General features: G+C 42.0%; 1 protein-coding gene across 1 annotated transcript; it reads right to left on the bottom strand.

Moving 5' to 3' along the window:
• Window positions 1-7,640: 7,640 nt before the first annotated feature.
• Window positions 7,641-9,263, bottom strand: LOC311308063 (adenosine receptor A2b; the record flags this gene model as incomplete). Its single annotated transcript, XM_084437002.1, has 2 exons — window positions 7,641-7,939; window positions 8,465-9,263. The coding sequence occupies 2 exons, from the start codon at window positions 9,261-9,263 to the stop codon at window positions 7,641-7,643; spliced, it is 1,098 nt and encodes a 365-aa protein (XP_084293128.1).
• Window positions 9,264-14,999: the final 5,736 nt, after the last annotated feature.

The following is a 14,999-nucleotide window of genomic DNA, read 5'->3' as shown; positions in this document are numbered from 1 at the left end:
GCAGTGGCAAAAAGAAAAGTCTTCAGGCTTGTTTTAAAAGAACCAAGAGTTGCAGCAGACCTGCAGTTTTCTGGAAGTTTGTTCCAGATATGTGGAGCATAAAAACTGAATGCTGCTTCTCCATGTTTTGTTTTAACTCTGGGGACAGAAAGCAGACCTGTGCCGGACGACCTGAGGGGTCTGGATGGTTCATAGCATATGAGCAGATCAGAAATATATTTTGGCCCTAGACCATTCAGTGCTTTATAAACCAACAGCAGTATTTTAAAGTCAATTCTTTGACAGACAGGAAGCCAGTGTAAAGACCTTAGTACTGGTGTGATATGCTCCACTTTCTTAGTCTTAGTGAGGACTCGAGCAGCAGCGTTCTGAATCAGCTGCAGCTGTCTGATCGATTTTTTACCAGGACAGCAGCTGGTCAATCTCCCACTTGTAAGCGGACTCGTCTCCCTCAGACGAGGGAGTTGGTGTCGTCCGCAAACTTCAGTAGCTTGACAGACTGGTGTCTGGATGTGCAGCTGTTCGTGCAGGGAGAAGAGTAGGAGGGAAAGGAAGCAGCCCAGTGGGGAGCCAGTGCTGATGGACTTTGAGTCAGAGATGTTTTTTTCCCAGCTTCACGTGCTGTTTCCTGTTGTACAGGAAGTCAGTGATCCACCCGCAGGTAGAGTCAGGCACTCGCAGCTGGGAGAGTACGTACTCCAGTGTGGGCGGGAGGATGGTGTTGAGGGCAGAGAGGAAATCCGCAAACAGGATCCTGGATTTGCCAATAGGGCAGCCAAAGAGAAACGACACCAGGTAATACAAAACAGCTCGCTGAATTCCGAAAAGCTGAAGAAACTATTTTATTTTGATTGATTCAAATTTGTATGACCCTCCCCTGAACTCAAATTAAAAAACAGTAACCCTCCCTTGGACTAAAATTTTAAAAGCATCCCCGGTTTTCCTCCAGTGACCCCTTCTCATGAATTTTAAATGGTCTGTAATTGATAACTTGCGTATTGTAATTACCTGTAACTTTTGAGCACATCACAGAGCCGGCAGTAACATTTCATTGTGATGGTACACTGTACATTTGCATGTGACAAATAAAGATCTGAATCTGACCATCTGGATAATTTTCTTTTAACTGTGCTAGGACAACCAATACAGTAAGTAGCCTACCACTTTATCGTAAACAGACCCCATCTTAGGCCTGCAGTCCACTCCAAGCACAGAGGTTGTTACCGCTGAGATTTTCCTTGCCAAATAAGGGAGGGCTCCCCCGTGATTAAATCTTATCTCATTACAGTATAGCAGGGTCTTTTAAAGCCCTGCTGGCTTATCTGTTCTTCTGTAAAACCATTTCAGAGGCTGTAAAATGGCTCCAGTCATCTGTTGTCCGCCTCCGCTTTGCTTTGATAGTGCTTCTGCTCCCCTTCACTTCAGTCGAGGGTTGCGTGGGCCTGCTAGAGTTGCTTTCCAGGGAAATCCTTCAGGTCTATCTTGCTTTACTTTGTACTGTTTCCCCATGGTGTTTAAATCACTCAAGAACTGCATGCAATAGCGGTAGCCTATATACATGATCAATTAATTTCAAAGAAAAATGTTGGATATATATTATTCAATATCATGTTGGATATACATCCTAAGAGATTATATATATATATAATCTTAGGATGTATATATTATATATATATATATAGTGTCAAAAACGTGGAAATTTGTGTTTGGTCAATCCTATCTCTTTAGCCACTGTATTATTAGCATTGTATTTTATATGAAACAATGGAAATCTTTAAGCGAGATCTCAAGACGTACCTTTTCAGTCTAGCCTACAATCACTAGCCAGGACCTAGAGACACAGAAAGGAAGCCTCCAGCCTGCTTGTGAATCCTCTGTATACAGTGTACATTGGTGTGTATCCTGTTATGCACTGTGTGTATATAGATGCTGGTTGCCCTGCCCTGTTTTAATATCTGTGTTGCTTTTATGACTCTGCGTGCTACTAACCCTTTTGTTCTGTCTACTCTCCTATACTCTCTCTACACCAACAACTGTGTATCCCATTCAACATCAGTCAAACTGTTAAAATGTGCGGATGATACCACTGTCATAGGTCTTGTCTCTAACAACGATGAGTCGCATACCGGGGTGAGGAAGAGCAGCTGGTGAGGTGGTGTGAGAACAACAACCTGGTCCTCAACACAGCTAAGACCAAGGAGCTTATAGTGGACTTCAGGAAGAAGGCAGCCCTACACCTCCACTATCCATCAATGGGCAGATTGTAGAGAGGGTCTCCTTCTCTAGGTGTCACCATTTACCAGTCCCTCTCATGGGACCTGAACACCAGTCTGATTATAAGCAAAGCCCATCAGAGACTCTACTTCTTCCGTCAGCTGAGAAAATGTAGGGTCAGTCAGGAAGGCATGACTCACTTCTATCAGGCCACCATAGAAAGCGTGCTCACTTTCTCTATCCTATCTTGGTATGGTAACACGACCTGCCAGGACAAACAACAGCTAGAGAGAGTAGTGTGCAGAGCCTCTAAGATCATGGGCTGCAGTCTGCCTACCATAGCCTCACACTGCCCACCATAGCCTCACACTTTGACACCAGAATCATCAGGAAGGCTAGAAACATCACCACTGACCCCTCCCACCCAGCACATAACCTGGTCACTCTCTTTGGGAAGAGGTTCAGAAGTATCACCAGTAGAACATCTTGCTTTAGAGACAGTACCTACCTCCAAGCCATACGATATTTAAATATAGTTTACCTCTTTCATAAGCCTACCCCACCTGCAATACAGAATGTCCCCCTGCACTAGGGACTGTCATTGTTTTTTGCACTATGTACTGTCTGCACTCTGGCTTGTGCCTCCTGCGCCAAGCACTTCATGGACTGATTATACTTGAAAATTGAACTGCATTATGTGTTTTTTTTTGTTATGTATTGATATCTGTTTGTGGTATATAGTTGTCTGTATATGGTATATGTGAACACACACCAAAAAACATTCCTATCAACTGTATTGTTGAAATGGCTAAATAAACTTGAATCTTGAATCCTTTTCTGCCTCCCCTTTCCCTAGTGCCTCTCTCTCTCCCTCCTACCTTCTAACCAGGTCCAGTGGATGCCCCACTCTCACCCGCAGACCACCCTGAGTCCGATAGATACCCCTGTCTGCTGTGGATGTCCAGTACAGCCACTAACCCTGTCCTCCCCCTTAATGGCTCGCCCTCTTATACTCTAAACAGGTCCTGTGGACTCCCCCTGTCTCCTGAAGGCCACTCTGTAGCAGGCCCCAAGACCCCCCACCCCCTCCCCCGGCTCGTCACCTCGGTGTCAATAAAAAATCTTGGGAGCATTTTTCTGGTGTGCAGACTCTACTTTTCGTGATGAGCTTGTTTTTCTGTCTAGCACCCAGTTTTAAACATTTTGGATGTGCATGCCTTTGTCCATTTCCTATGTCCACCCTCCCATTGCTCTCTGTAAAGCGCATTGTGTTGCCTCTGTGTATGAAATTCACTATACAAATAAAGTTTGATTTGATGTATTCATACTCTTATCAGCTGGGCCATTGTTGTTGTTGACTATAGGCTACATGCAGTTTGTTGTGCCATCTTGAATGTGTCCTTTGTGGTTATATTATTTCTAGCCTACCTGTCACAGGGTCTCGCATTGTCCCGTGCCCTCGGTAAGCTGTTGATATTTGGTGGGCATGATTTCAACTCCTGCTCTCCTTGAATATCTATTTTCCCCATTATGTTTGTTGGGGTCACCGCATCATGTAATATTACATTTCATTTGATGTTTTCATTGACTTATTTTTCAGATTTTTATTTTATATTTTAAGTTATTGGACATTATTTGCATCAGTTGATGTGTTCAGACATTCTGCTGCGTGCATAATGGCACTTTTGTGGGGGAACTACAGTTGGCCTGTCACTGGTGTTTCATATTTGTGATGGGCAATGTGAGCAATGCTATTTAATTTGTTTAGCACATTACATACACATTTCAAAGACAAGAAACTCACCGAGGTGTTAGTTGGCGTTCTGACATATAATTCGCCATAAAGTAAGATTCTAGTTCATCTGGAAAGGCTTTTTAAAATATTTAGCATAGAACTATTTAGTCGCAGCACATACGTGTATAAACTTCCGCAAACGAGGTAGCCTAGCAACATAAACAATAACAATAGCTACCGTAAGTAGTTCCGCTTCCTGAATCCCCTCTGCGGATTGATCTACACATCTACAAAGGTCGCTTCAATATAAGTCAATGGATTTCATAAAATGATCAATGAACCCCTACAGGATTCATACTGTACTTTGTGGCGAATTTGATGTCAGAACACCAACGGACACCAATTACACCCTCGGTGAGCTTCTTGTCTTTGAAATGGAGAGTTTAACATGTTTTTGAATGATTTTTCAAGATGCCCATCCACATCCATTGTATGACCAAAACGGTGGTAGAGCAATTATCAACTTTCTCGAAAATGCTAGCTTTGTCAACGTTTTGATCTGAACCATTGTATATGATCATAAGTAACCTTAAAACAGGGCTAAACATGCATTTTCCCTTTACTACTCCTTTAACTAAGTTGACTTTAGTTAATGCTAACGTTACGTTCGGAGGTTTCAGATGTATTTCAATTTTAACTTAATGTTGAGCATGCTCAATGTAACATTGATCATACATTAATTACAGTCTGTAATCTTGTCTGGCGTTATTTAGCTATAGTGGGCTATAGCAAAAGCAAGGAGATGGTAACGGTTCTCACAAATCCGGGACAGAACGGAGCCAAACGAAACTGCATTCGGCCTGACAGTGGAAAAACAGGTAGTGTTTGATGTTCTGGGACTTTAATGTTCTTCGTCTTGTGGTGGCACAAACTATCAGTTAATTCATCTGCATCTTGTATTGCACTGTACTTTAGATTGCTATTCTTGCACTTTGCCTTCAGCACTAGATTATGCTCTTAGTCACTTGTTTTAGAAAGAAGATGCACTTGTGAGTTCTGGCAAGTAGTAGTACATTGGCTTTTCCTACGTTAAATGCAATTATTGTTAGTCGCTTTGGATAAAAGCGTCTGCTAAATGACTAATGTAATGTAAAACAGACTGTACATTTCTTTAAAGATGAAAAAAAAAAAAAGTTGTTCCCATGGGATCTCTCGGTCTCTTACCTGGTAAATACATGCAAAGTATAGCCTATAATGGGTAATTACTGAGACACATATACTGTAGGTATAATTTCAAAACAGGAGTATTTCAAATGTTCTATTACTAAATATATAAATTCATATATAAATATAAATTCATATATAAATTCAATAACTGACATAGAACCACCAGGTAACCACATTTTTACATAGCTTCTATAACATCCAGTGACAAAATGCTGTCCACACCACAAGTTTTGAACTCATAACATTCAGCATGGAAGACGAGCTCCTTAACCACTAGACCACTGGAGCTTTTAAAAATCAATGGTTTCAGTCTTTTGTTTTGATGTTCTGGGACCACTGCCTCTTGTGGTAGCAACATAGAACTGCAGGTCAACAAGGGAACACATAGGGATGTATTAATTGGGAAGGGAGAGAGGGACAACCCGACATTTGCTCTCCATTCTGCGCTGGCTTACAGCCACGCATCTATGGTGCGCTGGCTTTCAGCCACGCACAAAAACACCAGATGATCATAACAATCCACAGCATGCCGGAGTGCTCCCAGTCCAACCTGACCACACTACACCCTCTCTGACATGGCAGTCATTCCTGTCCTGCTCTGTCAGACCCCAAAACAGCTTGATGAGACCTGGTCCATCAGCATTCAGCCTCCCAAAACAGCTGGATGAGGCCTTGTCCATCAGCATTCAGCCTCCCAAAACAGCTGGATGAGGCCTGGTCCATCAGCATTCAGCCTCCCAAAACAGCTGGATGAGGCCTGGTCCATCAGCATTCAGCCTCCCAAAACAGCTGGATGAGGCCTGGTCCATCAGCATTCAGCCTCCCAAAACAGCTGGATGAGGCCTGGTCCATCAGCATTCAGCCTCCCAAAACAGCTGGATGAGGCCTGGTCCATCAGCATTCAGGCTCCCAAAACAGCTGGATGAGGCCTGGTCCATCAGCATTCAGCCTCCCAAAACAGCTGGATGAGGCCTGGTCCATCAGCATTCAGCCTGCCTCTCTGCTCCTCCGCTCTGATAAAACAGCACCTGCTCTGCAGCCTGCCGTCTGAAGCTTATCAGAAAGGAAATGAAAGCGGTAGAACAGTGACATTGGAATGAGGCGTTGTCGCTTGGTAAACACAGGCTTCCAGACATTCAGTATTTGTATTTGTCAGAAGTCTCTCTGGGGACATGTAGGGGACACACAAGGACAACCTTCAAATCTTTGATGCAAAACTCATGATCACAACATTGTAAGTCATTATACTTTATTTTATTGACCATTCATGTAATTCAACAATTAGAACATTTTTTTTTTGTATTTACTTTTTCAAAAACAAGATAAAATATTATATATATATATACACAGTACACATACACAAGTCATGTCACCTATTTACAAAAGCCACATTAAATGTATCATAACTTAAGTAAAAGTGTTTTAATTTCAATTACCAATAGAGGTTGTTCAGATATCCATTTGCCTATATCCAAGCACTGCTGATAAACTGCATCATGAACAGCATTAATCAACAACAGGCTCATTGGTATCTACCAAGCAATCTCACCATGACAATAGCAAGTCAAAGAGTGTGCGAGCAGTACGTCCGCAAATGACACCATTTGGGGCCCATAAAACACACAAAAGATTCTGCATCTAGTTGATAAGGAACCAAACAAAAGCAGAGGTGACCCTTGTGGTGTTATCAAAATGGTAGTCAAACAGAAAAGGGTAACTCCCACAGACAAGCCCACACGGTGACATTTCTACTGGGTATCTGCTTAATTTCCTTTCTCCCAACACACAGTGAAATACTATAATTTAAAAGGTTAACCTCGATATGCTAGGCCTTTGATGAAGACGAAAATAGAGATGAAGGCCTTAGGCAATCAAAGTGCAGTAAACATTAACAAGAAATTTTCACAAATTGGATAGTTTGATGTTTAAATACTGATTTCAGATAATTGAGACATATTTCAAATGTTTTTTAAGTAGGCTACAATAATTCTGATGGATGGGGCAACCTGCAGGTAAAATGTTAACCACCTAAAATACTGATGATGTAGCTAGAAGCAATTCAGGTGGTGGGGAATAATGCTGGGCATAGGCTATATTCTATTATGATGGATTAATTAAATAAAAATAACTAAAATTTAAGAAGTCATGATTTAAGAGGTCATTCTGTGGATGAAATCATGACAGCAAAAAAAAAGGGAAAAAGAAAATAACTAAAAGTAAACAAAAACATTATGTATGGAATAAACACAAATGTTTGTTGATTAAGTAAATTTGACATATATACATATATACAAGAAAGAAATATAATAGCCAAATGGACTCCAACTGTGTGATGAGAGATGGATCGTTTGAAAACCCTGTAAAACTTCACAGCCTAGCAGCACAGGTGTGGGGTAGGTACTGTAGCTCAGCGTTCCAGGAGAACCATAGTAGACAATGTCCTTTACCGTGTCTGTGAAGGCCCTCAGAATCGGCTGTCCTCAGCCAAGGTGAGCAGGGTACAGGTGGACGACACGCTGGCCGAGCGCTCCTGGACACTGTTGTTGTTGTCCCAGGCTCCTGACACAAACTGGATCTGCTCACTGGGCCCACACCCGAGGGTCCTGGCGGGGCAGAAGCACAGCCTCTGGAAGATGAGGCAGAACTTCCTCCGGAAGCTTCGGTTGGTCCAGAAATAGAAAATGCAGTTGAGGAATCCGTTAGACGTCGGAAGCCAGACCACCACAAACTCCATCCACTCTGGTACACTGCTGCCTGTAATGGCTGAAGGTAAAAGATGGAAGACAGATACTTTGTTTGGAATAGCAATGTCCTAAAATGTATTTCATTTTCCTATATTTAAACTTAAAGGTGCTCAGTAAAAAAAAATTCGGCCACTAGATGGGGCAGTGGTGCAGCGTATCAGATATAAACAAGTGGGCGTTTTCACTTCATACGTGCAGTTCAGGGGGTGGGGCTCAGCGCCGGGCCTTATAATAAAAAAAAAAAATCTGCATTTGCTCCACAGGCACTACACCGTTGGCTATATTTTCTGTACAGATAGTTATGACTCCCCTGGACCTATTTATTGCATATATTGGATTTTTTTTTTTTTTTTTACAAAAAGTGCAGTAAATTTAACAGAGCACCTTTAAATTACAAAATTGGTCAACCCTTTTGACTTATTGAATCATAATGAGAGCATCATGTCTGTGTTGACTTGAGGTGTCATGTAGCCTAGGCCTCAGATCGCCTAATCACATCACACCACAAAGCAACTATTCACTTGCAACATTTTGTCTTACTCACCATTGTAGATCATAGCTGCCATACACGGGGTCCAACAGGTGTAGTAAACAGTCATCACAGGCACGAGCACTCTGGAGGCTATGTCCGGTCTGTTGCGACGAACAAGGTCATGTTTGCGCAATTTCAGCCGCTGCCTCTTGGCTGCGAACCAAAGTCTCAGGTTTGCGTAAGTCATGATGATTGAACATGGAAAGAATATAAAACACGTCAGAGTTAAAGAATATCCGACGTTTGTCGAGTAGGATGGATTGCAGACCAATGACGCTTTGGAGAAATGGACTTCAATTATACCATCCGGAAAAGATATCGGCAGAAGCAAAACCAGAGGAAAACTCCAAGCGAATGCGATCATTTGCAGGGTTCTTTTTCTGGGCATCAATGAGGAGTACTGCAGCGGATAAAACACGGCGATGTATCTTTCTAAACTTATCGTGGCCAGTGTATACATGCAGGTGGAATAGACCGTGGCATTGAAGAAGGCCACTACGTGACAGAGGATATCCGGGCCTTCGGTGTAGTCTTTCACCAAACTCACCCAGAGGTTGAGGGGCATGACAATTAGTCCAAACGCCGAATCAGCACCAGTCAGTGAGAGTAGAAAGTATCGAGTGTTTCTTGACCAACCGGACACGGATGAGGCAATAACCACAAGAACGGCAATATTGCCCAAAGTAATCATCGCACCTAGAACAGATATTATACCTATCTTGATTGGCCGATGAGCGAGTTCCAGAAGGCTCTGAGAATCCGTGCTTATATTGGCATCATCGGACGTGGACAAATTGAGTAATGCGAACATTGTTCTTCACATTGAGGGTGAAAGTGATGGCATTTGTTAAATTGTTCGTCAGTTAGGGAGTATGTAACAATCAAAGCAACCAACGCCCCCGGGCGATTGGCTTGATTTGAAAGTCGAAACTTGAAACGTGGTACTCACGACTATAAGTAGCCTAGTTAGCACACCTGTGGGGGCAGCAGTCACATGACAACGAGACTAGCCTCATTTGCATAATTGCTGCTGCTAATGTCTTCAACAAGCAATCTGAGCATTTGTTGATTTTGCAAGGACAATTATATGCACAATTTTTAAAGAGTTATTTAATTGTGCTCTCGTTTCAGTAGGCCCAAATGACTTTAAATCTTATCTTCTCAACTAGGTCAGTGGTTATTTGGTAGAAATACCATGACAGATAGCACTTGTTATTAATTTGATGGCTTGAGGTGCCTTGAGAGCCTTTCTTTAGCCTAGGCCCAGACCCAGGCTCAAAATGAGGACAGATCCTCCGAGGAGCACCTGAGCTCATGTGGGGCAGAGGAACAGGAAGTGAGGACATTAGTCTAAGTGACTGAGCTACGAGCCCATCCTCTCCCCTAAGGCATACCGCGCGCTGGACACCGGAGAGAATCCGCTCATTAGGACGCTGACAAGCACATAGATCAAACGCACGTCTCAGGCAGCTGTGCGTCGGGGGAGCCCCCCATGGCTCGCTGAGTGGCACAGCCACAGCATGACACAGAAGGACATGCTTGGCCACGAGCCAATCAACAGCCCGATGCATCGAGGCTAGGTCTACCTCGTCTAGGATGTCGCTAGTCGTATCATACATGTATGTGGCACCATGACAGTTGGACCATGCCGTTAAAGCTATGATCTTATCCAGATAATCAACAGCGTCAAACTGTGTCCATAAGAGAGGAAATCACAATCATATGTTTTTATTAGTTCTCATGGCCTTATGTGTTCATATTGCAGAGGTTGTCCCTTTACAAATGTGACAGATGATGGAATGATCTCTTTTGTTCCACTTAACGTAGATTATGTTCCACGCTGTTTCCACTATACTGATGTACAAAACCACTCAGGTAGTTGGAGCGAATAAAATCAGAATGCATGGAGACAGGAGCTGCCAGTGGATTTAAAAGCAATGCATACATGATGTATTCCATTAAGAGAAAAACACCATCCTGATCCGCCCTCCTACAGTAGGCCTATAGGCTATATCCATCTTTGTGCTGGAGAGAGAAAGAGCGATGGATCTGTTGTGATGCAGATAGGCACTGCCTGGCTTCAGAGAGCACACCAGTCTCGCTTTGAAAGGACAGGGCCAATTTTGTGTCTTACTGTAATCTTTCTGTGCATCCATTTAGAGCTAGCATACAGTAAGGGGCCGATACACATTTCTCTTCACCAATGGCTCCCTAAAACAGAGATACGTGTTCTTATTTTTCTCTGATTCACAACTTCCATCCATTTCTCAAGGTTATCAGGCTGTTCTGAGCTTGTGGGGTTTGAGTCTTCTACAGCTAAATCTTCTGCCTCGGTGTGTCACTGATTTAACCAGAGAAGCATTTCATGTCAACAAGGATACATAATGCCAAGTAGGACAACATGCAGCCATCCATTTTGGATTATTGGCATTGCTTCTTGAAGTGATAATATTTTGCTTGCTTTTCTGGCTCTGCTATAGCCTCTATAACAGGTATTGTATAACTCTGCATGAGATGTCATGCAGAGCTATACAACCCTGTAGTAACCTCACATGGCTTCTCACTTCATGACTAAAATGATTTGAATCTAGAGGACATTCACCGACCAGGCAGTGACTCATCCACCCATGTGCTTTGGGGGTTAACTGGTTTTGGTATTAAAGTAAAACAACTGGAGTTATTCTCAGAAATCTCTCCCAGATCTCAGTTTCCATTCCCTTAGTTTGCTCTTTCACTCTCATATTTCACCATGTTGAAATTCCATTAACAGATGTGGATCAGAAAAATAGAGCTCACCCATTTATTTTCTTTGCCACGACGTGAGTGTTTCCGTATAAGTAATTTAATCGATGGAGTGGCTGAGATACAGTACTGAATCTATGTGTGTGTGTGTGTGTGTGTGTGTGTGAGTGTGAGCATGTTGAAGGATACATGCACCTCAAGGGCTTGGTGCAAAAGGGGCGTAAGTGACATTTTCAGAATTGTTCAAGAGAGCAATGACAAACTTTTCATTGATTGTATTTATTTAATTAAAACCAACATATAATCTATACTTAGAGATTAGGCTTCAAGGAATTCATATTTTAAGTGAATTTGATAAGATAATTAAAAAAAAACTACAAAACTTTTACATTTTAGTCAAAATGTCTTTTGTGCAGCCGCATTTTATTACTTTTTGTTTCTTTAAGAGCGTAAGTGACATTCAGAAATATGTGATACTGGAACAAAGACAGAATAACAAGCCAAAATATGTCTAAAATGTCATCTATCATTTTTTAAATCACAACTAACAACAGAATAACTAAACATCCTATTTTAAAATATTTTGTTCCATTGCTCTATTATTACTTTCTCTATTACTTAATTTATAACCCCATGAAAGTACTTCCATTGACTTATGCTAAAAACATTAGCAATCTAAAAGTACAATTATAAGGGAACTACAGTAGCTACTGTAGCTAGCATAGCATTTAGTCAATATTTTGTTTTCAGATTTATCATTCAATACTACTTCCATTATCCAGCAATTTCCTCACCATTGGAATATCAGAATTCCTCACCAATAAAGGTAAATGCACTTGACCTGCATTAACGCCTTTTGTGCAACAAGCTAGTGCACTTCTGCCAATTTTTCTCCAAACTCATGAAGGTTTTCATTTTCGCCTTTATGTTTTCAGCCTTTATTCCAAAAAGTAAAAGATATAGTGACCTTATTGTTTTACCATGTGATAGAGCTCATCAAGACCTTTAAAATTATATATAAAACTAATTTTCGCTCCAAGACTTCGACCTGTAAGTACTGTATGTGCAGCATATCTACAGTATTAAGCAAATGCATTCTATATCAGTTCCTGTGTGAGACAGGTAGAATGTGCATGCTTGTGTGTGAACGGGCTGTGAGGGGGTGGACTGTTTCCCTCAGCAGTGTGGATCGGACATTGATCATGTTGCGTGGGCAGCACCACGGTGACTGTTTCCACAAGCGGATGGTGACGTATGACAGATGCTGAGCAGAGAAGGTGGTACTACAGGCTGAAGGGGAGTGATAGTAGGAGAGGGATATGGCTGCCAAGTCTTCTTTGTTGCCATGTGAAGAAGAACAAGCTGGGCTCTGCTTCCTGTCTGATGGTCTATGTCGCAGATAACTGCGCTCTGCCAATGTAGACAGAACCTCTCTGACAGGTGTAGTCAGTTCGAGGGCCTTGGGGGACAGGACGTTCAAGGGGACGCGATTGAAGTGCGTTCCCGCTAAGTGTGTGAGTGCTTAGGGCTGCTGTCCCACTGTCAAATCGTCGGGTGCAGGACTAACATTTTGTGCCCTTTATGCCCCCTTTCTGTAAGACTGCACTTCTAGAGACTTTGCCTAAGGGGACTACCCACAGTTCATATCATTGTAATGTGAAACATGGGGCTAGATTGCTGGCGCACGTCATACTTGCCAACTTAGTCTGTGAGATCTTCAGCACAAGTACACTGTACAAAAGTGCGCTGGCTTCTAGCCATTTGCAAATCACTACAAATTTTCTTCTTTGCTCTTAACTCACTCCAAACTACTCTGACTTTAAGCAATTAACGACTAGGCTGCAATCCATCAAGACCACGTCTGCACACCACAGAGGCAGCTTCTTCCCCACGGCCATCAGCCTCTTCAACAAGGCTTGTGTCCCCCTCTGACCCCCCCACCCCGCCCCACCATAGACTCCACTGCTGAGAGTCACTGTCGATAGACACTTACACATGACCTGAATGTATGTATACGACTCACCACACTCACACATCACGCCGCACACATACACACATAGACACACTCACATACACATTACACTCACTGTATATACACTGACTGCACTACTTTTTGTACATTGTTCTTTTCTTAGCTTATCCTTTTTTTTGCACTAGCTTTTTGTACTTGCCCTTTGCGCTGTCCTGTCCTTGCACTCTCGTTCCTGCACCCTGTCCAATGTTGTCTAAATGTTATGCACCTCGCCGGAAAACAAAGTCCTTGCACGTTGTAAAACTGCATAGCAATAAACGGTTTCTGATTCTGATTCTAATCATCTGAACTGGTTAGTTACTCAAGCAAACTGTTAATCACCTGTTAATTACTATCTTCTTTCAGGCAATGCTGTAAATATCCACCTGACTATCACTTCTGGAGTTCACAAGAAAAGAGACTGTAAAAGCATATCACAGAACGACGTCTCACTTCACAACCAATAAAAACATACAATATAGTAAATAACAAACCAATACGAATGAGTGGGGGGCATATCTAAACCACATTTAAGTGATAAAACTATACTGGGCTGAACACTGAAATTATCTACTAATCTGATTATTTTATACTACATTTAATGACTCTAAACCTGTCAAATTATACAAACTAGTGAGCCTTCATAACAGTATGAAGCTTCCACAAATAATTCAGTGATTTAAGACTAATGATACAGTGGTGTGTTTTCTAATTTTTATGCATCAACTATTTGTCTCCAGTAACTGCTGAGTGTTCTGTGCGAGATTGCACGCCGTACATGAAGGGAAGCCATTGCTTCTGTAGCCCTACTTAATACCCTGATCCTGTTATTTTATGTCAGTGTAAACTAATTAAGTGAAGCCATTAACAGAATAATGTTTACATCTGTCAGTCCCACCGAACCAAATAAAACCCTAGACATTAAAGAAATTGAAATACTTTGTTGTTTTACCTTTATTTACAGCCTGTTATCAGACTGGAGCTGCAGATGGCTGGAGTTATGCACACTCAGAACTATAGAGTTCTGCCTATTCTTGCTGGAAGAGTGTAAAATGGAGTCTGATGAGGATGATAATGACCCACATATTTCTCCACCTCTACTCCCCCTGATGGTGAAGTTACACAATATGCTTGTCACTGCCCCTGCTCACACTCTCATACAAAAATACCAATTCTGCAGCTTCTATATAGTTTCACTCTTCTGTAAGAGCTCGTCTTCTCTCCCTTGAAAAATAAGATGTGATGCATGCATGTGACTGCATGAGGTACTGACTTTCATGAAATGTCTTCCTTTCTAACTGTTTTTCAGTGACATAACATTGATTTGAACCCCTTCCATGGCCTATGCTCTTGCGGGAGGGCTTGATGCACAGAGTCCCCATGGGGGACATGGACTAGCTTCCAGCTCACTGCCTTCCACTGGTTATCCTCAGAGGAAGGTCCAGAGCAGGAAAGAAAGAAAGAAAGAAAGAAAGAAAGAAAGAAAGAAAGAAAGAAAGAAAGAAAGAAAGAAAGAAAGAAAGAAAGAAAGAAAGAAAGAAAGAAAGAAAGAAAGTAAATGAGTGTGGCAATGATAATCATTCTTAAAGAGCCTGCGTCCAGGTCATCTCTATTGAAGTTTCTTAAGCCATCATTAAAAGGCATCAAGGAAGAGAGTCAGCCAACATATTTAAGGGACCAACCTTCTTTCCACATGAAAGAAGAAAGTTTCATAGAATATTTTACATTCACCAGGAATAATGAATGCACCCTTTGCACCCTTTATATAATCTAGAATCCAAAAAAATTTACTTA

This window comes from Borostomias antarcticus (genome assembly GCF_949987555.1).
Source record: "Borostomias antarcticus genome assembly, chromosome: 4".
Classification (NCBI taxonomy): Eukaryota; Metazoa; Chordata; class Actinopteri; order Stomiiformes; family Stomiidae; genus Borostomias; species Borostomias antarcticus.
This window is presented reverse-complemented; position numbering and strand designations above follow the sequence as displayed.